Source organism: Eschrichtius robustus, chromosome 9 (assembly GCF_028021215.1).
Source record: "Eschrichtius robustus isolate mEscRob2 chromosome 9, mEscRob2.pri, whole genome shotgun sequence".
In the NCBI taxonomy this organism is placed as follows: Eukaryota; Metazoa; Chordata; class Mammalia; order Artiodactyla; family Eschrichtiidae; genus Eschrichtius; species Eschrichtius robustus.
Window position 1 is genome coordinate 114427621 of NC_090832.1, and position 25002 is coordinate 114452622.

General features: G+C 38.6%; 1 protein-coding gene across 1 annotated transcript in view; it reads left to right on the forward strand.

The window, feature by feature from the left end:
• Positions 1 to 9062: 9062 nt before the first annotated feature.
• Positions 9063 to 25002, forward strand: part of COL19A1 (collagen type XIX alpha 1 chain) — a 361076-nt gene continuing 345136 nt past the window's right edge. Inside the window, exons 1-3 of the mRNA XM_068550858.1 lie at positions 9063 to 9153; positions 21845 to 21919; positions 22765 to 22864. Coding sequence (XP_068406959.1) covers positions 9063 to 9153; positions 21845 to 21919; positions 22765 to 22864 — 266 coding nt within the window. The remainder of the gene's footprint in view (positions 9154 to 21844; positions 21920 to 22764; positions 22865 to 25002) is intronic.

Here is a 25002-nt window from a genome sequence, read left to right on the forward strand (position 1 = left end):
CCTCTATTTCTCTATAACTCTTCACTTCATCCATATTTTTTTGTAATTGTTAAGTCCCTACCAGAATATATTACTTGGTTTCAACCATTCATTTGCTTAATTTTAGTCCAAATAGGATTGCCTTAGACTATATTCATCCTACAAACTGATCAAATGAGGATCTATTAAATGCCAAGTTGAAACAAAATGCAAATATCAGATACAACCTGTTTTCACCAAGATATTCAGTATAGAGAGGACACAGAATGCACACAAGTTACTACAATGCAGTGTAGACCAAGCTGAAGCAGGGCTGGATCCTGAGCGCGGGTAGATCACAAGGCAGTGAGTAATGAATTCTGAGATGGGGCTTGCAGACTTCACAGAGGACACAGCATTTGAACTACATGTGGAGGGCAGATTAGATGGAAGAGAGCTGGAAGAACATTCCAGCATGCACAGAAGCCTGGCACATTTTGGGGCTTGGGAATAGTTTGATGGAGTAGAGTTTGTTTGGACATAGCCTGGTCGGATGAGTGGAGGCCCTGATATAACACAGCCTTGAGTGCCTGCTGCCCTGAGGAGTGGGCATGGAAAGCACCAGGAGGCTTTGAGAAGGCAGAACACGGAAGCCAGGTCTTTGCTTTAGAAACAGAATTCCTGGGCAGTAGGGAGATGGAGCTCCAGGGAACAGTCCTGGAGGAGAGGAGATTATTGGAGTCAATTGTACTTTTCCAGATTCAAAATTGTAGGGAGGTGAACTAAGGCAGCTTTTGTGAGGATGGGGAAGTTGGTATGGATTCAAAAAACATTTCAAAAGTGATTTGATAGATTTTGAAAGAGATTTTATAGGGGGGATGAAGAATGAATTCAAGATGATTTTGAAATTTCTAGCCTGGATTCCTAAGTTAAAGATGATGCCTGTAATTAAAAGATAAAAATCAAGAGGTTTCTGTAGAATATAAGAAGGGCAGAAACATTGCTGAAGCTGCAAAAGACCTTGAAGAATAACTTCAACTTCATGACTACGGTCAATAGCAAAATTATGAAATAATGCTAGATGGAGTCCTAAGCTCTTGAAGATTTTTTTTTCCTGTTGTGGGCTTGGATTTTTAACTGCATAGGCATGACTTTCCAGCCAATTTTTTACAATAGTTTATAGACTCTATTATAGCTTCACTAAAGATAGATTCTAAAGATTGGTAAAAGAACAGATGTGTAACACCTGTTGCTTTTGCTTATTTACAAGATGTGTCACTTCATAACAGTATGGCCAGATTTCCTTGGTGGAGTTATGTACAGGCACATTGGAGGGTAGTCAAGGAGGTTTGATTTAAAAATCAACCTTCTACCCACTCACATGGCATTTCTTTTTATAATGAATGTTCTGAAAACATGGGTTCTTTCAGCCGTTTAACAACTCAAGCCTATTTTATAAAGTCGACATGTGTTGCTCGTTTAACAGCTTACGTAAAGCGAATCAATGTTGCCTTTCTATTTTCTCCTTTCACTTATCTTTCACATGTTATTTTCTATTTGGTATTAGATCTAATGCTCTGACCCTTTACCTAAGACCAAATTTCAGAGATGCAGAATGAGCATTATTAACTATTTGATGGCATAGAGTCAAATCATTCATGTTCTGTAGGCAGATTTGGCTTGGTTTCCTTTTTTTTTTTTTAAACTTTGGGTTTATTTATTTATTTATTTTTATGGCTGTGTTGGGTCTTCGTTTCTGTGTGAGCGCTTTCTCTAGTTGTGGCAAGCGGGGGCCATTCTTCATCGCGGTGCGCGGGCCTCTCATTATCGTGGCCTCTCTTGTTGCGGAGCACAGGCTCCAGACGCGCAGGCTCAGTAATTGTGGCTCACGGGCCCAGTTGCTCCGCGGCATGTGGGATCTTCCCAGACCAGGGCTTGAACCCGTATCCTCTGCATTGGCAGGGCGATTCTCAACCACTGTGCCACCAGGGAAGCCCTGGCTGGGTTTCCTTTGAGATGGCCCCCGAGCATCTTATCTAGGCAGCCCCCATTCCGTCATTCTGTCTGCTGATTCTGCGTTCCTTTGCTTCCTAGTGTCTGTCTCTAAAAGATGACGTATGTGTCTGTTTGTTCGCCATCTCCCTGACCAGAGTGACCCAGGGACTGTTTGGCTCACTGCTTTGGTGTCCACAGTGCACATAGTAGGACCACATCCTGTCGATGGGATGAAAGATTAAGATTTCCCAATATTCCTTTCTGTCCTCTTTGTGGTCTCTGTACACAAATATACATTAATAAGAAAATTTTAAAAATCTATGTCCTAATTCAAATATTCTCAGTTTTTATAGTTGCCATCTAAGATTTCAAGAACTGGATTAAAGAAGTTTAAAGGACAGTGGCTCTTTAAAATTCCCTAAGCCCAACCAGCCTCCACAGATATTCTGGTTGGCAAAGGATGGTGAGAATAATGGGTTTCGGTAGAAGTCAGAGGCCAGCCTTCAGGCAGCTGACTTCTCTTTGCTGTTAAGACAATGAGAATCCAGCTGTAGGCAGGGCTGTCTGGATGACCTTAGAGGGTTCCTGGTCCCCAGGAGTGTTGTCTGTTCAAGACGGCCAGTGCCAGGCACACTCACGATGGTGACTTTCGTGAGTGTGCCTGGAGGAACTGTGGAGGGTCTGGCTCGAATCTTGATGGAGTTTAGCTGAAATTTGAAAAGGAAGCTTATAGGGATGTGATAGGTCTGTCCCATATCCTGATAGTAAACATCATGGGGTAACAGCAGAGGATTTTTAGTCAAGCAGACCTAAACTTGAACCCCAGCCTCTGGGATCCTCTCTATGAGCTTTAATGCTTCATGTCTGTACCAGGCAAGAAGGTCCCTGCTCTGGGCTCTACACTTTAGAAGGTCTTGCTCTGTCGGTGCACCTGCTTTCAGCGGTAAGGGTCCACAGAGGTAAGGGGACCTGCCCACACAAAGCCAGAGCTTCTAAACTAGGCTGTGGGAATCCACGGTCCTGACATTCCCTGACCAAATGACCTTTAGTCATCTTGCAGGATCTGGACACCTCTTCCTTGGGTCCATCTTCCCAGGGACAGACCAAGCCACTGGTGTGAACAATCCTAAGCCCAAGGGGTGGTCAAGGAGAGATGTTTGCAGGTGCTGTGGACAAAGCTTGGGCTTACTGGCATGTTCCCACATGTGTGAGTGAGGCCCCTCATGATGCAGATGGAGCCAGGAATGGGAAACAGTAAGGGAGGAGCTTCGCCTAGGCCAGAGGCCACTGCATCCCTTGCAGCCTGCTCTGTTCAATTTTAAACATGACCTTGGCTTTTAGGTCTTTGTGAAAGTTTATTTGTCAAGATGAAAGGAGAAAATATATACTTCTTATCAGTTTTATTAGCTTTATTTTTAACTTCTAAATATTTAGACATACGGAATGCGGATCTCTTGCCCTGTACCCGGCTAATGTTAGGAGCAGGCATGCCTGCCTCTCAACTTATTATGAACATTAAATAAAATATCATATATAAAAGAAATTCTGCTTCAGAAAATGAGACCAAGTATGTTGCCAGCAATCTCCATATCCTTCTTAAAATGCATCAAGAGCCATCTTTGTATAAGTCTGGAAAAAAGTGATTTGGGGGCCCTAAGAAACCTCAGCATCTACATATATTATCCCGAGGTTCTACATCAGTCACTCAGTTGGTAAAGTATTGAAGGTTAAAGTTTAAATCTTACCTGGAAAGAACAACCCATTACACTGTGATAACACTGGCTTGGATTCATTTGTAAAACTATCTTGATAGTCACGAGCTGGGATCTGAGGGGACAGGAGAGAAAACAGGCAAGTTTCAGTGAGGAAGGAGATTTTTGGATGGTGGACAAAGCCCAGAATTGAGAAATCCAGGGAGGGCACCAGAGGTGGGTGGAGAACAGCTAGAATCAGCCTGAGGACAGCAGGTGTCTGGGGGCTGTGGGAAGGATCTGGGAGAGAGGTCCAGGAAGACCTCAAGGGAAGTTCTGCCCTTGACACTTCTGTTGGGGTCAACCCTGAAATTGCCTGCAGCAGAGGGGAAATATCTGGGAAAGGTGTCTTTTTTTTTTTTTTTTTTTTTTTTTTTAACACAAACAAGGCTTCATTTTGAGACCCTGTAAAAAGTTTTTTCAGATGTTCGTAGCTGCGTACATGTCTAATCAGGATCGAAACAACAGAAACCTCCAATAACAAACACGTTTTTTTTTTTTGAAACATACAAAAAGAAAGGACGTACATTACAATGACCCTTAAAATATGATAAGATTCTGAAATGCCTTAAGAATTCTGAAAGATTAAACTATTGTCACTACAGATTCAAACATAAGTATAATTCACTGTGTCTCAAGACTTAAAAATTGGCAGTTTCCTCCTTTTCAATTCAAAGAATATTTACTGAGTCCTGCTTTTCCAGGTACTGTGCCAGGCACCAGGATACAGTGATGGACAAGACACCTAGTCCCTGCCCTCAGGAGCTTAGAGTTGAGTGAGGGCCATAAACATGTGTACAGACAGAAAAGTCTGAGCTGGAGAAGAGCGGGGCCAGGGCATCTATTGGTCAGGGAAGGGCTCTTCCACAGAGTAACATTTACATGGAAAGGTGCAGGATGAACAGGACCCAGCATGTTCCTGGATGAGGAAACAGCATGTGCAAAAGCCCTGAGGCTGGAAAGAGTCAGGGAATTTGAGGAATAGGACATCAGCAGGAGAGGTGGGTAGGAGCCAGTTTACTCAGGGCTTCTAGGCCATAGAAAGGCTTTTGGATTATATTCGAAGTTCAGTGGGAAAGCATTAAAGGGTTAGAAATAGGGGGTGACGTAATCCACCCTTGACTTTAAGGAAAGCTGTCTAGTGCTATGTAGAGAGTGAACTTGGTCAGGAGCCCATCGTGGATGGGGAATCAGGAAGCTTTGGAGGAGTCTACACCAGGGCAACCTGAGCTAGGCTAGTGGCAGAGGAGTGGAGAGCAATGGTTAGTGGGTTTGAGATGTGTTTGGGGTAGCACTGATGCGACTTGTTGGGTGGGGATGTGTGAGATGGTGGTACGGAAGGCGGAAGAATCCACGTGATGCTTGGGTGTCTAGTTGGAGCACTCTGATGGGGGCTAATCATGGAGACTGGGAAGAGCACGACAGGAACAAGGTGTGGTTAAGGACCAAGCATTCGATTTGTACGAAGTTATAGATGTCTCTGTGATGTCTGAGAGGGAATAGTGAGTAGGCCACTGGATGCAAAGTCTAAAGTTCGGAGACCAGGATTAGACTGGAGAGGTAAATTTTAGACCCATCATCTGACAGATACTGCTTAAAGCCGAGAGGATTGGTAAGATTACCTAAGAGACATTATAAGGAGAGAGGAGAGGAGGACCCATAGATCCCACCATTAAGAAATCAGGTAGAAAAAAGATCTAAGAAGGGAATTAGAAGGAAATACCAGAGAGTGTGAGGGCAGGGAGGCCAATGAGAGTGAGGGTTTTAAGAAGGAGGGAGTGATCAGCTGTTGGAAATGCCACGGAGAGTTGAATTAGATGCAAAGACAAAAGGATCCTTCTTTCTTTTTTTTTTTTTTTTTTAACATCTTTATTGAAGTATAATTGCTTTACAATGTTGTGTTAGTTTCTGCTGTATAATAAAGTGAATCAGCTATACGTATACATATATCCCCATACCCCCTCTCTCTTGCGTCTCCCTCCCATCCTCCCTCTCCCACCCCTCTAGGTGGTCACAAAGCACCGAGCTGATCTCCCTGTGCTATGTGGCTGCTTCCCACTAGCTATCTATTTTACATTTGGTAGTGTATATATGTCCATGACACTCTCTTACCCTGTCACATCTCACCCCACCCCCTCCCCATATCCTCAAGTCCATTCTCTAGTAGGTCTGTGTCTTTATTCCCGTCTTGCCACTAGGTTCTTCATGCCTTCTTTCAAGTTTGGCTGAACTTGGCTGGAGACATTTCAGTAGAGTGGTGGAATGGCAATTCTTTTGTAACTAGAACATTTAGTCAACTAACCATAACATCAATTCTTCAAACATTTTGAGGAAATGAGTGTGAAGTTAAGTACGTTTATCCTCTAAGTGACTCAAAGAAATAGTTGGGAAACCTCAAGTTTGAATTCATATGCTTATGGCTATATAGCTCTCTGGTTCTTTGTTGCTGAAACAGGGACCAAAGCTTCAATGAACATAAATTTTTAGGATGCTTTGGCATTTCTCCATTGTTCAAACATCATTATCAATCTCAGGATGAATAGATAAATATAACTAAATTTTTACTAATTATTTTTTATGAATATGTGGAGCAAACAATTATAATAGCAGATACTTTTTTTGAACACTTACTGTATTCAATGCCCTGTGCTATACTCTTTCCAGGTATTAAACAATTTATTGCTAGTATTATTCCCAGTTTTCAGATGAATAAATGAAGTCTTGGTGAAATCATGTAACTCATTCATAAGTGGTGGAATCTAGGCATGAAGTTTTAAGCACTGTGCTATACTGCTAACTTATCAACTCATAAAAAATCAGTTTGGTTAAAAATGCAAACAATCAAGGATCTCTCTGAAAGTTGATCCATATTTGTGAGTTCATTTATTTGAAATAGAATTAATTACTTCAACAGTTACCAACTGCCTTGAAATAATAGCTAGGAAAAGTTTCCAAAGTCACGTGAGGATTACGACCATAGCTGGATGAGAGAGTTCAAAAGAAATAAGGCATAAAACCAGCTGTTTGATTTTTAGAACCACACATGTGGTTTTAATATTGCAATTTCTGCTTCTAGCTATTCATCCATAAATATCTAAATCTTGAATTAATTTAAAAATGCTGATCTTAGGGTATTTGGCACATACAGAATATCAAAGATAGTGGCTTTAGTTTTTTCTAAAGAGTGTCTATTGACAACATCTAGGCTTTGGTGTGATGCATTCTTTCATATTTGACTTGAATAAACTGAATTATGGCAAAAAATAATATAACATTATTTGTATATTTAATACTCTTACAATAGCTGTTCTAATAATACTGCAATTGTTAAATACACTGAGAGGGCCATTATATTTTTACTTGCAGTTTGTTTCCATGTTAGTTACTTCAATATAAAAAATTAATTTAAGTAATGTTTAAGTTTTTCATTACAGGGATTCTTTTTAATTAATCTTTTATTGTAATACCTGCAAAGTAGTAATCTACATTCAGAAAGACAAATAATTATGGGAGGTAACAAACTAAAGTTAAAAATGATGCCAATGGCAGGGTCAGATGAGGTAGGCATTGCATATATCCATTTTTTTCTTTAAATAGAAGGAAAGATTACTTTTCACGTGTGCAGTAATCACTCCAGTAGCAGTGACTATTCAATCCAGTAACAAACATAGTTAGGCTTATAGAAAATGTAATGATATAAATTAAGCCAAAATATGTAACACTAATATTCAGAAGAGAAAATAGAATTGTGAATACTATAATTCTATTTTAAAAATACAAATCATTTTATATGACCAAAAGAACGGGCAACAAAAGAAAAAAAAACAGATAAATTAAACTACATAAAAATAAAAAAAACTTCTGTGTAGCAAAGGACACAATTAACAGAGTGAAAAAACAACCCACAACATGAAAAAAAAATCTTTGCAAATCATTATGTCTGATAAGGGGTTAATATCCAAAATATATAAAGAATTCCTACAGTGCAACAAAAACAAAACAAACAACCAGCTTAAAAAAATGGGCAAAATAAGGGGACCTCTCTGGTGGTCCAGTGGTTAAGACTCCATGCTGCCAATGCAGGGGGCATGGGTTCGATCCCTGGTCAGGGAGCTAAGATCCCACATGCCGTGAGGCCAAAAAAAAAAAAAAAATGGGCAAAGCATTTTGATAGACATTTGTCCAAAGAAGATATACAAATAGTTAATAAAAGATGCTCAACATCACTAATCCTTAGGGAAATGAAAATCAAAACCACAATGAGATACCATCTTACACCCATTAGGATGGCTGCTGTTAAAAAAAAAAAACAAAAAAAATGAAACAAAACAAAAAATCAGAATAAAGAATCTTGACAAGGATTGGAGAAATTGGAACCATGGTGCATTGTTGGTGGGAATGTATAATGTTGCAGCTGCTACGGAAAACAGTATGGCGGTTCCTCAGAAAATTAAAAGTAGAATTAGCATATGACCCAGCAATCCCATTTCTGGAAAGCATTGAAAGCAGGGACTTGAATGGATTTTTGTACATTCATGTTCATAGCATCATTATTCACAAGAGCCAAAAGGTGGGAGCACCCAGCGTCCATCAATGGGGGAGGAATGGACGAACAACATGTGGTATGTACATACAGTGGAATGTCATTCAGTCTTAAAAAGAAAGAAAATACTGACACATGCTACAAGATGGTTGAACCTCGAGAACAGTATGCCAGGTGAATAAAGTCACAAGAGGATAAATACAACGTGATTCCACATGCATGTGACCTAGAGCAGTCAAATTTGTAGAGACAGAAAACAGAATGGTGGTTGCCAGGGGCTGGGGTGGGAGAAATGGGGAGTTACTGTTTAATAGATGCAGAGTTTCAGTTTTGCAGGATGAAAAGTGACGGGTGGTGGTGGTGATTATACAGCGTGAAGGTACTGAATGCCACTGAACTGTACACTTAAAAATGGTTAAGATGGTAAACTTTGTTATGCGTATTTTACCAGGATTAAAAATAAAGATATATACAAATCATTGTAAGTAGCGTGGCTTTACAAAAATTTAGAAGAAGAGAAATTTAAGTTATAAGAGGCTGTATGGACATTGATAATTAATTAGGAACTAATCTGAAAATATTTTCAGAGGCTTTCATGCATAATAAGGTATATATTAATATATAATGTCTAATTACATATATAATCAGATATCCAATTATATAATTTTATATGTTGTAAAAATCTATTGTGTTCTCTTTGGTGACGAGGATTTTCTGGAGATAATGATGAAGGGAACTGTATGCAATAAGCTCAATTCAGATATTTTGTTCTGTTGCAGGTCTGTGGCCACTGGATCCCATGGTTTTGAGGCGCCATGACACCCGCTGGCTCTTGGAAGCTTTGGTTCTGGGCAGCTATGCTCCTGCTTCCTGCTTCCACTTCCGTTGTGAGCAGGGACAAGCCAGGTATCCAGGCCACCTCTTGTCCAGTCTCCAAATGTTATTTATAGTCTTTATTTTAAAGAATTATTAAAAATAAATCTTATTAGGGTTGAAGAGGCCATAGATAAATCTACTAGCACAAAATAGATAATAATTTATTGTTTTCCCCATTGACCTTCACATTGCACATTGAGAATGTCTAAAATTACATTTTTATATGCATATTATATTAGTCTAAATAGCCTTTTCTTTCTCTCACTGATATTTACAAATATAAATATGTATGTACATCTCTGTGTGTGTCTATTCTTCCCTTTCCCCTTTAAATGAAATTTTTCAAGTTATTCACATTGTAAGTACAGAAACCCATCCCCAGTTAGGATTAACCAAGGACATAGCTAATGTTAATTAGAGAAAAGTGAAAAATAGAATAAGAAATAGAAAAGGAAATGTAGTTTAATTATATATCAATTTTGTAGTATCTCAGATGAGGCGAAAAAAAGATTAACAGTCGTGAGAGCACTTTTTGAACTAAATAGATGACATTTATTTGCAACTGTTCAGTTATCAACCTCATAAATATTTCCAAAGGACTTGAAGGCAATTTGAAACATTCACTTCCACCTCTGATTTTTAAAAATGATCCGGTGGCTAATTTGGAAGGCTTTTCTTGAACATTGAGTATGCGTAAGTTACTGACCTCGATGTACTTCGTATTACAAAGTTGAACTAGACACATTGAAAAGCCATTTGCTGAGCAAAGAGAAACTTCAACTCACCTTCTATGCAAAGGATCACATATGATATATTCTGACCATGGTCACATATGATGATGTGTCCTGAGACGATGAGTCTTATTGTGCTTATTCTTTTGAATGTTTCTTTCAGAATTTTTGCTAAACAGGTATAAACATACCCTAGTAGAGACTTTTGAGTTTGAAGCACTCATAAAATAAAAACAATCTCTTATAAAGATATAACACATCTGAGTCTCTCAGAGTGTTTTGTAAGTCTTTATGAGTTTTTACTAATTTGGCAGGAGGTACATTTCATAAAATAATCTACATGAAAGTTTGAATATTCTAACACTGTACAAATGACATCCTGTGGCTATCATACTTTTTTTGGGGGAAACTATTTTTCAGAAATATCGGGCGTGACTCATGGCAAAAAGAAGTCCACAGGGCAGGGAGTTTATTCTGATAATGTTGCTACTTTTCTGAATTAAAAAAATATATATTTATTTATTTTGGCTACGCCAGTTCTTAGTTGCAGCATGCGGGCTCTTAGTTGTGGCATGCAGACTTCTTAGTTGCAGCATGCATGAGGGATCTAGTTCCCTGACCAGGGATCGAGCCCCAGGCCCCCTGTATTGGGAGCGCAGAGTCTTACCCACTGGACCACCAGGGAAGTCCCTCTTCTGAATCTTTTTTACATCTCTTCCCTTTAAGAGACATAGCAGGAAATGCAATTTGCTACTTAATCAGAGGGGATAGGACTTTTTTGGTTCAAAAGGAGAATGAATCAGTTTCTAGGCACATGCTAGTGTGTAATAAATAAATGTTCCTGATGATAATGATTTGAAGGATCTACATAAATGGTTTTCCAATTTTAGTGTGAGCAAGAATCATCTGGGGTACTGATTCCAGAGTCCCACTCCCAGAGATTCCTATGATGTGGGACAGCCTGGGGTGGGATTCAGTAATTTACATCTTTAACCAGCTCCCCAGGTGAATCTATAATTTATTTTATTTATTTATTTATTTTGGCTGCATTGGGCCTTTGTTGGGGTGCGCGGTCTCCTCACTGCAGTGGCTTCTCTTGTTGTGGAGCACGGGCTCTACGTGTGGGGGCTTTAGTAGTTGTGGCTCGTGGGCTCAGTAGTTATGGCTCACCGGCTCTAGAGTGCAGGCTCAGTAGTTGTGGTGCACAGGCTTAGTTGCTCCATGGCATGTGGGATCCTCCCGGACCAGGGCTCGAACCCGTGTCTCCTGCATTGGCAGGCGGATTCTTAACCACTGTGCCACCAGGGAAGCCCACCCCAGGTGAATCTAATGCCGTATGTTTGCAGAAAACAGAGGAACACTCACCTTTGGGATGATTACCTATTTCTTTTTATTATTATTATTTTTTTCTTAGCTGGTTGTCTTGCACCTTACACTACCAGGTTGCATTTATTTATTTATTTAGACTTTAATAACTTTTTTGGGAGGGGTAAGAGCACTTAGCATGAGCTCCTCTCTGGTAACAAATTTCTAGGTATATAATACAGTACTGTTCGCTATAGGTCTTGCGAACAGTACGGATCATCTTGCGTAACTGAAACTTCTCCATCTTGGGATTTCCCCTGAATGTTTTGCTCCTGTAGCTTGGCTATCTCAATTCTTTAATCAGGTTATATTGTTATGTGGGAAGACTGAAATGCATATATTCTGGCCCAATTTACCCTGCCAAATTAATCTTTCTGAAAGATTTTCCCAAGAGTGTGAATTCCAAATTAATTGGAACTCTAGTAAGATTCACGTAACCTGAAGCACTAAGGGAAATTCCTAAAGAAAAACAATGAAGAGTTGTTTTTTATCGGGGCATTTGGTAGGAGATGCTTGTGAAACAGCCCACACTAAACGTGCCATGGAAATTGCTTAACTGCAAGTATCGTTTGCGTTCATTGAAAATGTCAGCACAGCGCTGTCATGAGGATTATTGAAGAGTATAACATTTTGGGCCTGGCCTGACAGGGACTCTTCTCATGTCTTGTGTGTCTGATTCACAGCACAAAGTTCCCTTTTTAGTTTCCTCATGTGCAGACCTGCGCCTGTGGTCACTAACCGTTTACCGGAGGGAAGTGATTACAGCCTAAAAATAAAATATAACAAATCTGAGGGAGAGGCTAGGGTTTCAGCTCTGGAGTCTGTGAAGTTGTCAACAATCTGCTGTTAAACTTAAATACACGAAGGATAAATCGAGTCTTTCAATTGCTTTACTTAACTCAATGGTGTGCCTAACGATTGCTTGCAATATTGGTCCAGTTGGGATGGAATTCAAGAGTAATATGGAGGGATTCGTACACCTTTAATATTAAAATCTTGAAGCTATTCAGAATTAGCTATTCCATATTCTTTCGTCAGTTTTACTATTATGTTGAGATTATGACATAAGGCATGTTTGCATATTTTCACACTGCAGATAAACAATTTGAATGTGGCCGTTTCAGTTTAGTTGTCAAAAGAGGGTGGGGAAGAGAGTTGTATTAATAAATATACATCGCAGAGATCATCTCAAAACTTGCTTTAATTACTTTCTTAAAACTTTTCTCTATGATAGAAGCTTATGTCTCATAATGGTTACTCTTTCTCCTGCATTTCCCTTAATCTGTTCTAAGGCAAAAGTACTGAGTTACCATCAAAAGTAATAAAAACAGAAAATAAGGTAAGAAAGAGCAGCAAAAAAAGCCAGACTCAATAAAGAGATAATAGAATGCCATCCCTTTCACTTACGGTAAAACTTCAGGTTAAGTGTCTTGGTGGAATTGATTATAAACTTAGGCCCCAAACTATACACATACACCCTTTTAAACTAGTTTTCTATTGATTATAAGGAAAAACGATTCTTCTGAAATTTGGCTTTTACTAATTGACACACGCTGCACTCTTAAACTCAGAGTAGAAGTATGCTATTATATAGAGAATTTTATTTTGTGTTTTGAAGAATTCCTCATGTTCGGTATGGTACCGGGTAAGAGTCCTACTGCTGACAAATGTACTTTGTGACTCCTAAATTTTTAAAGTTCAGGAAAGCTTCACAATTATTAAATAAAGATTATACCTCCTAACCTGGTATACTCCTCTGGGGGAACGGTTTTGGATAAAAAATTAGCAGTGAAGGTTCTGTGACCCCTCGTTACCTCTTTGTTAAAATAGCTGTGTTCCCATTTTTTTCTCGTTTGGTCACTTTTCCATATTTTTTTGTTATATTCTGGTCCAATGTGCTAACCTCTTATTGTTAACCATTGTTTTTCTCCCAACCTAGGATACTCTGTAATCCTTCATCAGACGTATTAGCAAAGTATGAAGTGTACAGGGGTCCCTAGGGCAACTAGTAACAATTAAATGAAAGGCCTCTGTCAATGGGAAGTCTGTCAGCCTTTAAAAAAAAAAAAAGCAAAACACCTAAAGGCTGTTATTTTGATCCATTTATGAAAAGAAAACAAACTAGTTCTATGTCTGTGGTAAATTACTGCTCTTCAACTTCCCCAAACCTGATCTTGAGACAAATGTTGTGTCATGAGTTTTGTCACTAAAGGTAAAGAGAACAATTTTCCTAATGCATGTTAGAAAACAAGATAGATACCTGTCAGAGTGGCCATCATCAAAAAGACCACAAATAACAAATGCTGGAGAGGATGCGGAGAAAAGGGAACCTCGTGCACTGTTGATGGGAATGTAAATTGGTGCAGTCACTGTGGAGAACAGTATGGAGGTTCCTCAAAAAACTAAAAATAGAACTACTACATGACCCAGCAATCTCACTCCTGGATATATATCCTGAAAGAAACAAAAACACTAATCTGAAAAGATACATGCACCCCAGTGTTCACAGCAGCACTATTTACAATAGCCAAGACATGGAAGCAACCTGATGTCCACCAACAGATGAATGGACAAAGAAGATGTGTATATATACAATGGAAAATTACTCAGCCATAAAAAAGAACGAAATTTTGCCATTTGCAGCAACATGGACAGACTTGGAGGGTGTTATGCCGTGTGAAATAAGTCAGAGAAAGAAAAATACTGTAGGTTATCGCTTATATGTGGAACTGAAAAATAAAATGAACTAGTGAATATAACAAAAAAGAAACAGACTCACAGATGTAGAGAACAAACTAGTGGTTACCAGTGGGGAGAGGGAAGGGGAGGGGCAGGATAGGGGTAGGGGATTAAGAGATACAAATTATTATGTATAAAATAGATAAACTACAAGGATATACTGTACAATACAGGGAATACAGCCAATATTTTATAATAACTATAAATGGAGTATAACCTTTAAAATTTTTGAATCACTATGTTGTACACCTGAAACATATAATATTGTACATCAAATATACCTCGATAAAAAAAAGAGTGATAAACAGAAAGCCTGTGAAACTGGGCAGATTTAACTGTGATTTTACAGGTAATAATAATTCCATAATGTTATGTGGACTCCAGAGGATATGAAGAAATAGAAAAAATAAAGCAGGTGAAATGGACAAGAGAGAGAAATATTGCAATTTCTCAGGAGATAGCTGTTGCCCTTCTTCCCTTCAGGCCTTACCTCCTGTGTAACGCCATCCATCCCTGTGGCTTTAAGTATGGTTTGTATGTCAATCACTCCCAAATTTACCTCACAGCCTGCCCCTCTTTTGCGTTCCATACCGGTATTTCCTAATGGCATCTTGACCTTGACATTTCTGTCTCTTTTCCACCGCAGCTGAATTCTCTCCTCGTCAAATCTCCTTTTCTTCCTCTTACTGATTCATTTCAGTAAACTCACCTGTTACCCAGTTGAGCGAGGCAGCTCCCCCTCCTCCCTACGTTCAGTCTGTTATCACGTCCTGTTGATTCTTTTTTTTTTTACAAGAAATTTTTTAAAAATTTATTTTATTTATTTATTTTTGGCTGCACTGGGTCTTCGTTGCTGTGCACGGGCTTTCTCTAGTTGTGGTGAGTGGGGGCTACTCTTCGTTGCGGTGCACGGGCCTCTCATTGCAGGGGCCCCTCTTGTTGCGGAGCACGGGCTCTAGGCGCACGGGCTCAGTAGTTGTGGCACGCGGGCTTCAATAGTTGTGGCTCACAGGCTCTAGAGCGCAGGCTCAGTAGTTGTGGCGCATGGGCTTAGCTGCTCCACAGCATGTGGGATCTTCCTGGACCAGGGCTCAAACCCATGTCCCCTGCATTGGCAGGTGGATTCTTAACCACTGCACCACCAGCAAAGTCCCCGTCCTGTTCATTCTGGTGTCTCAGTTCCTTCCCCTTTGTCCACCTTCAGTGTCACCTCTTTAAGTTACCACCCTATCTGGCCTCCAAGACTATGAGCATGTGGGTGAGGCTGCCAGATGAAATACCGGCCATCCAGTTAAGTCTGAAGTGGGACAAATAATGAAAACATTTTAGTATAGGTATGCTCCATATATTGCATCAGAAATACATATACTAAAAATATTTTTGTTCTTTATCTGACATTCAGATTTCATTGGGCACCTGTGTTTTTTATTTGCTGTATCTGGCAATCCTACATGGTATGAAGGGAGGAGAGGCTGTTTCATTATTTAGAGGGTGGTCAGGGAAGGCTGACCTCATGGGGGGGCAGTTAAGCAGAGACAGGAAGGTAGTGAGAGAGTGAAGCACGTGATCACCTGGAAAGCAGCACACGCCAACGCCCCGAGGCAGGGGCGTGCTCAGCGTGTAGGAGGAACAACGAGAAAGAGCGGGAGACTGGAGTCCAGCGAGTGAGGAGGAGGAGGAGAGGGGGCACGAGCTCCTCAGAAATGCAAGTGTGCTTTATGTGTTGTCCACATCTGATTTCTGAGCCTGCAAGCTCAAAGGCTAGACCTTGGACTCCGGTAAACTTCACCAGGGCCGTAGACGCTGCCCTTTGAGACCTCTTGGGAGATGCTAAAACCTTGCCCTCTAGGACTACCAACGGGTAGCCTTCTGAATTTATATCTTTCAGTCACATATCTTCCCTAAAGACCTCTCAACAAGCCTTAATTCACAGGTAGTTTAATACTGTAATACTGAGTTATTCATGATACATTTAAGTACAAATGTGTGGAAACATGTGCACTTAGCAAAGTTAAAATATAAATTATATATCCACTAGGCAAATGATATATTTCCTTTCTTTGCAATCAGTAAAGTGGTATATTAATAGCTTAAGTAATGCTAAGAACCCTCTACAAATTGTAAAGGTGTGATAGAACATGTATACATTTATTTTTCAGGATGCCTCTCATTTTGACTTTTCCCCTTGTCTTTGTGGTGCGCAAGGAATGACTTCACTCCTGGTTTTTCCTAAGGCCAGAGGCCTCTGGGGCCACAGAGAGTGACTGGTCCGTTTTCTGTATGAGCATCAGCAAAATACACACATCTTTTAGGTATTCAATCAGCAGGGAAAAAAATGGAAAATTAAAAGAATGGATTTAACTGTTCTGGGCTTTTTAGCTATTTGAGAGGAGAAAGAAGGAATTGAACATGCCTTCTGTGATTAAACTGAAGACTTTTATATATGAGTAGGTATAGAAAGACCAGAACAATGATGGGAAAAATCTGTTTTAAAATACATGTGATCTAATCTCCAGATTAGAATGCTTAACAATATAATAGGAGGCCCAGTCAGCAGGTGAAAACAAGCACAAGGATTTAGAGATTAAGGGAACAAGTGATTTGTTTTAAGCACGTGTTTCAAACTGAGAGTGGGGACAAAGTATATTTCCACTAAAGAATGAGGAGAGTATCATAGGTACTCTATTATTTTGCTTAGAACATGTTTTTGAGAAGGATGTTCAGTATAGAGAAAAAAGCTGGACTATGGGAAACGAGTCTTATTTCAACTTTGCCATTGAGTTACTATGTGATCTGGGGGAAAATCACATAAGTTCTCTTGAATGATTTGTTCTTAGGTCCTCAGGTTTCTAATTTTTAGAGGGAGAGAAGGGTAAAATGTATGTAATTACACACATTTGTAAAATGTATGTAATTTTTTGTAGATAATCTAGATAAAATCTAGATAATCTTCCCCAAATCTGACCTAGTTGTCTTCTTTTCTGGTTCCTTTACCCCCTTTCAATATCCTTCCAACCCTATAAGCTGACCAGATCCTTCAAGCTAAGTCAGGAGGAAAGTGGGTCTGAAAATCACTGACAGCATCTTAGCATGAATTTGTCAAAAACTTCTGCATTTATGTTTCAAAAGGTCTGTTGATTAAGGGCCCCTAAGTAGTGCATCTTTTGTGGTGAAGTTTTAATAATTACTTTTGAAAGGTTCCCAAGAGCCTTTGAAATGACACTGCTGCCGGGATTCTCCTGTCTACCTGACAGGATGCTTGGATATTTGGGTCTTATCAGTAGTTCTTCAAGATAACACGCACATTTACGCAAAAAGTATGCTTTACTTTATATTAAAATGCAAGTGTCAATGCTTAAAGAAATTAACATATCCAACTTTCAATAGCCACTTCTACTGTGTTGCCATTTTTATGCAATGGACCATGAGACTCATGCATTCAGCTTATTGTGCCTTGAGTCTTACCCCAAAGAATTAACATTTAGTTGTTTTTTTAAACTTTAAGTTGAAGTTGAATAAAATTGAGTTAAAATTGAATATATATATATTCTTTTTCAGATTCTTTTCCATTATAAGTTATTACAAGATATTGAGTATAGCTCCCTGTTCTGTACAGTAGGTCCTTGCTGTTTACCTATTATATATATAGTAGTGTGCATATGTTAATCCCAAACTTCTAATTTATCCCTCCCACCGTTTCCCCGTTGGAAACCGTAAGTTCGTTTTTCTATGTCTGTGAGTCTATTTCTGTTTTGTAAATAAGTTCATTTGTATCATTTTTTAGATTCCACATATAAAGTGATATCATGATATTTCTTTGTCTGACTTACTTCACTTAAATTAACATTTAGTTTTCATTTGTTTTGTTCAGCTTTTCATATCAGAGCACATATTCTAGAGATATAAAGCTGTATTTGATTTTCATAAAGACTTTAGTGAAGAAATACTTTCATAAATATTGCTGGAAATGTTCAATTTTCTTCACTTCAAAGTGACAGGTTTATTACTTTGACATCATCATATATTCATTAGATCCTCAGAAGAATTTAAATAAGATATATACTGTTTCCAACTTGGCAATAAGCTAACATAGCTTCCACTCATTACCGAAGTGTCACAGTAGGAAGTTCCTTCCGCAGTCTGGATATTTGCTTTGCCAATCATCTACTGGGGTTTCCCTATATACGTTGTGAAGAATTTAAAGTTAACCTCATTTGCTACAGTCATATAGTCATTCAAAGTCATTACAAAAATTTGATCAGAATTTTGGTGTTTTGTTTTGCAAAAGTTATTTTTAGCTTAAAGTGTTTTCTCACAGACATGCTGTTTTGTATGACACACACCGAGGTCCACAAATCTTAGGTGCACAGTGTAATGAATTTTTGCATATGTATTTACACATCTGTGAAACTGCCACTCAGATCCAAATATAGAACTTTCCATAACCCCAGAAGGCTTTCCTGTAACTACTCCCAGTTAATCAGTACTCTGACATAGATCAGTCATGAAATCTCTTGAACTTCATATAAATGGAATTCTGCAGCTTGTGTTCTTTGGGGAATGCTATTTTTTTCCACTTAACATTGTGTCTCTGAGATTCATCCAGGTCACTGCATGTAGCAGTAGTTCATTCTTTTTTCTATACTTTTTCATTGTATTTACCACAATTTGTTCATTTACCCTCTCGTCAATGGACATTTGGGTTGTTTCCAGTTTTCGATTATTATGAGTTATGCTGCGAGGAATATTCTCTTCTAAAAGAGCCATTTACACCATTTTTGTACTCATTTCTCTTGGGTCATTGAATTTCCAGGTCATAGAGTTCATGAATATTTAGCTTTAGGAGATGCTGCCAAACAATTTTCTAAAATGGTTGTACTGATTTTCACTCCCACGAGCAACGTAGAGGAGTCTTCCTCTTGCTCCACATCCTCATCAGTATTTGAGGCCGTCAGTTCTTTCATTTTTGGCCATTTAGCGGTATATCATTGTGGCTTTACTTTGCATTTCCCTGATCACTGGTGATGTTAAGCGCTATTTCATATGCTGGTTGGCATTTTGGATATTCTCTTTTGTGAAGTGCTTAGTTTTTTTGGCACATTTTCAAAATAGGGTTTTCAATCTTTTCCTCATTGACTGGTGAGAATTCTTTGTATGTTCTGGATGTGATGCTTTCTTGGATATACGTATTGTAATGGTCTGTGGCTAGCCTTTTCACTCTTTTAATGTTGTCTTGTGATTATTAAGATTTTAATGAAGTCCAGCTTATCAACCTTTCATGTTTTCTGTGTCCCTATCAAGAAATATTTGCTCCCCTCAGTTCATGAAGATTTTGTTTTTCTGTAGTTCGTTATTGTTTTACCTTTCGTGTTCAGGTCTAAGATCATCTCTGATTAATTTCTGTGCATGGTTTGAGGTAAGGGCTACAATCCAGTGTTTTTCCTTTTTTTAAAGTATTTGTTTATTTATTTATTTTTGGCTGTGTTGGGTCTTCATTTCTGTGCGAGGGCTTTCTCTAGTTGCGGCAAGCCGGGGCCACTCTTCATCGCGGTGCGTGGGCCTCTCACTATCATGGCCTCTCTTGTTGCGGAGCTCAGGCTCCAGACGCGCAGGCTCAGTAGTTGTGGCTCACGGGCCTAGTTGCTCCGCGGCACGTGGGATCTTCCCAGACCAGGGCTCGAACCCGTGTCCCCTGCATTGGCAGGCAGATTCTCAACCACTGCGCCACCAGGGAAGGGAAGCCCCCAGTGTTTTTCAACATGGACATTCAGTTGATCCAGAATCACTGACTGAAAAGACCATCCTTTTCCCATCGAATTGCAGTGGCCCTTTTGTGGTAAATAAGGAGACCACATGTGCACAGGTCTGTGTTTGGACTCTCTGTCCCATTAATCTATTTATATGTGCACCAAGATCACGTTATAAAAATCCCTGGTGTCCAATAGTACATGTTCTCAGGCTTGTTCTTCAGTTTTGCCTTAGCTGTTCTAGTTTTTTTGGAGTTCACCTTAAATTTGAGAATCAGCTTGTCAGTTTTCACAGGCACAGACACACACACACAACCTGTTGGGATTTTAATTGTTATTGCACTACGTCTAGATATAAAATTGAGAATTGACATCTTAACAATACCGAGTCTTCCAGTCTAAATACTTGGTTAATCCACTCAGTCCTTTAGGACTTTAATTTCTCTCTGCAACATTCTCTAGTTTTCAGTGCAGAGATCTTGATGAGATGCTTGGTTTTTATAAAGATGATGATGAACTCAGATAAAAAACTGGTATGATTTCAATTTTCTCAAAAAATGGGTAGTGTTTACAAAAGACCCAATTTTAGTATTATTTAGGACCTGCAATCATGTTAAGATCTCTGAGACAGGAATTTCCAAAGTAACTAAGTAATCTCTAAAATATTCAGTGCCATATATTTTAATTGTGTGGATTGCAGCTTTTAAATCTAAGTGGTAGCACTATTTATAATCCGATTTATTCTCCTGGTTACATATATTAAGCTGATGCCCTGTCACCGCCCTTGAAGTCTTTGACACATTTGTTAAACGAAGGGCTGAGAGGCTGAGCATTTGACCAGGAGAACTGATAGTTTCCACTTTCCATAGAGCAGGAGATCAGTTTGGTTTTCAGCAGTTTATCTCCTCTCTGTCATAAAAACTTGGAGGTCATTATACCCAAACATGAATTTTAGACACTTTAGAAAATTAAGGTTGTGATCGCATGATGCCAAAATAGTTCATCAATTTAGCTTAAGAACTGTCCAGTTGTACAGTTGGCATATTATAAAAACTAGCTGCAATTTTGTCTGGATTGGCTATTAATTTCCTAGAATCTAGGCTGAATTAAATTTAAACAAACCCCAGATAATAAGAAATTAGTGTATGTACGTACATTACTATTTTACTGTGTCGTGGTGCAGTGAATATGTAAATTCGCTGTAAGTGGAGGCAAACTTTATCTTTTATTTCTTTGAACATCGTTAATTGCCTTAGCATATAATTAATACTTTCTCAATGATTTTTAACTCATTTATTTTTCATTATAGGCCACTTTGGTATGGCAGAGGTCTTTGCTTTTGCTCTTTAGTTTTATTTTAATAACTTAGTTCAGGCTGCTCTAACAAGAATACCATAGGCTTGGAGGCTTAAACTACAGACGTTTATGCCTCACAGTTCTGGAGGCTTAGAAGTCCGAGATCAGGCTGCCAGCCTGACCAAGTTCTGATGAGAACCCTCCTCCTGGTTTCCTCACAAGGCAGAGAGAGAGAAAGAGCTCCTGTTCCTCCACCCTTTTGTAAGGACATCCATCCCATCACCAGGGCTCCACCCCTATGGCCTCATCCAAACCTGATTCCCTCCCAAAAGCCCCGTCTCCAGATACCACCACACTGGGGATTAAGACCTCAGCATATGAATTTAGGGAGGGATACATTTAGTCCAGTGCAGTCTCCTTCTACTCTAAAGTTTAATATCACTAATACCTAAACCTGAATCCAAGGTGTGTGAAAATAGTAGTAGGTCACTTCTTCTAACATTAGAATATACTTTGAATATGAAAATTTAACGATATTAAAGTGAGCTAATTTCCTAATGTCAAGTATAGAGCGACAATTAGAACATGAGAGCAAACAGTAGCTAACACTGACAAGCGTTCCCTGTGTACCAGGGACTTCACATACATAACCACGTGTATTCCTGACGAACACACTGTGAGGTGGGTAATACTCTTATCCTTATTTAAAAGAAATTTAATAAAGCGGTTTAACTTCTTTCCATTTTATCTTACATTTCTGATTGTATCGTATGATTCAAATTTATTTGAAAAAAATGATAGACAATGTAGTGAAAATTCTCAATACCTTTTTTCTTTTAATAGAAAAACAATGTCCTATACTGAGGAAAGAGGGACACCCGTTTACACCAGACTACAGAGACAAAGTTGAAGTTGCAGGTAAGCATTACAGTTCGTCACAAAGAAACATTTTTGTGTAAAATTATCACCAAACATGTAGTGTATTGTAGGTGACTCCTTCACATTGTAATTTAAGATAACACCAATACTAAAAAATTAAAAGCAAAGAAGTCAAATGATGTACAAAAATTTCTGAGCGCAGAATTCTACATCATTTAACCTAGGACCACCAACAACTCAACCTCTTGGAGAACGAAAGTTATTTAAAATTTTAAAAGTCGTATCCATTGTAGAAAATTTGAAAAAAAGAAAAGAAAATGTATGAGAAAGAAGATCTCACTACCCAAATACAGTCATGATTCCCTTTTTGTAACATTCTTATCTTTTTCTCTTTTTTCCTTTCATTCTCCGTTTTCTCTCCCACCCTTCCCCCACCCACATACGCACACATAATCCTAATACATATACTGCATTTGAAATCTGAGCATTTCCCCACATCAACATATATTTTTCTAAAGCACGATTTCTTTTAAAAGGCTGCTTAGATTTCAATTGAATGGCTGTAGTATTTTTTACTTAACTAATTTTCTGTCTTTAGCTATCAGAGCTGCTACAATAAACTACTCTGATTACTTATTTAGAATAATTCCTAGGCCAAAGAAAATTAATACTTGAATCTTTTGACATATATTTCATCCTCCTATATCCTAAACAGAGGAAAAAGAAATCAAGAAATTTTGCTGATCCCATAAAGAGCAGATTTAACTTGAAATAAGTCAGTCTACAGATAAGGACTACAAAAAATCCTATTTAAAAGTCGGTATCTCTGTGAATTTACTAAATTTAATAAAACTGCTGGATTAAGTCATTTGTCACATTTCTAGGTTTTGACCTAGGAGAGCGCTTTTCTCTGAGACGTGTGTTTTGTGAAGGTGATAAAACTTGTTTCAAATTGGGAAGTTCACTTCTTATTAGAGACACCATGTAAGTAAAATAATAATTTTTCTCTACATTTTTAAAAAATGTATTTATTTTTATTTAATTTATTTATTTTTGGCTGTGTTGGGTCTTCGTTGCTGCGTGCGGGCTTTCTCTAGTTGTGGCGAGAGGGGTCTACTCTTCGTTGCGTTGCAAGGACTTCTCAATGCGGTTGCTTCTCTTGTTGCGGAGCACGGGCTCCAGGTGCGTGGGCTTCAGTAGTTGTGGCTCATGGGCTCAGGAGTTGTGGCGCACGGTCTTAGTTGCTCCGTGGCATGTGAGATCTTCCTGGGCCAGGGATCAAACCCATGTCCCCTGCATTGGCAGGTGGATTCTTAACCACTGCGCCACCAGGGAAGCCCTTTCTTTACATTTTAATAATACAACATAAACTACTTTCTAAAGAGATTCCAAATAATTTGTTTAAAAATGAAAAGTCTTGTTGACAGTAACACAATCACTTGAGTGCTGTGGTAAATGTGTTGTTCGATTCTTTGTGGTTTTTAGTAATCTTTACAAACTGATCTTGTTCCATAGCGTAAATTTACATGTATAGATAGAGGCATAATCTTTACAGAATAGTAAGTAAATTTGTTTTTGAAGAAATATTATTTATGTTTAAATAGACATAACCAAAATTAGATTTTAAAATGTGAATTTTAAACATAAGACACAATGTAGACTTAGAGACAAAAGAGTGATATTTATTATATTTATTTCCACATGCTTCATGCATATAGATAAGCTCCATGGTAAATTAAAATAAAAGAACTTAACCCTTATTGTATATTCACTTTATATATTGTATAGAGTATACAGTAAAGAAAAGCTTTGTTTTTGGTCTTGTTACTCATTTCATTTCAAAATGAATTTACTGAAGGGTTTTTTTTTTAATCGTTGGTTTGTTATCTTTACTATACTTTTTCTTCTGATAAATATGAGATTAAGAGGAATGACTTGCCATTTAAATACTGACAATTTGTCAGCAATTATACAAGGCAATAATAATTCCCCATATGGTTGGCTATATGTAACTGGAGGATGGATCAATAGTAATTCAGAAAGCTTGAGTCATCAGGGAGGCAAATATAGCGTATATGGTCCTGATATTCAGCCTTTGAGTCCAAGATGAACATTCCAGGGTGTGAATACACTGCAATGAATAAAGCGTCAAATTCTGTTTGATTTAATATGCAACACAGATGTTTTTGTGTGAAAACATACATGGATGTTTTCACTTCCTGATGGGTATTCTAATATTTAAGTTACCAGACAGGGTTGTTGAGAATCTCAGCATTGAAATTCTCAAAGGGAAATAGCATTAATTATCTCGTTGCCTATCCTCAGGTGCACTGTATAAACCAAGTTCCTAACTCCCTGAGCAAAGTTACTTTTAAACTTTCTATTCTGTGATACTTTAGATACTTTTAGTTTAATGATATGGTTCCTTAAAAGTAAACTGCTCAGTAATTGCTAAGAAATCAGAGGGCTAAGGAAGAGGGTAATTTGATACCAGGGGATGTAATGGGCGATTTGTCTGGTGGAGAACTTCAGCAGATGTCACTGTACAGACCTATGCTATTGTGGGCGTCTTAAGCCTGAAGGTGGCTTCACATGCAGGCATTAAACCCTCAGGGCTTGACAGCTTCCTATTTGGGTATTCATATGCAGCAAAGAAAAGTCAACATGTATCTCATCTATATTTCATATATATTGGTTTAGATGTTTCTTAACTACCAGTAGATAACTTTAATTAATGAATTTAAGCAAGGCAATAAATTCCCTTCCAAAAATTAAAATGCATTTTCTCTCTCGCCCTTTTCCTGATGATTTAAACCCCTCTAAGTCTGGCCAGGTGGCCAGAGTACTGGAGAGACAATCTTTGAAAATTCATTGAGCCTGTGTATAAGAAGACGTAGCGAATTTTAAGTAGCTACATTGGAAAACTTCCTGCCACTTTTAGACATTGCCATTCTCTTTTGAATATGTATGATAATAAATATTAGGTACTACTTGAAATTTATTTTCCGACCTCTGGCTCTAAATCACGGTGCGAGTGCCGGGCAATTGATGTGCGTGAAGTCTCAGGCTCTGTCAGCAGAACCCGGTCCCTCCACTGCAGGAAACTGGAGGGGATCTGGTTA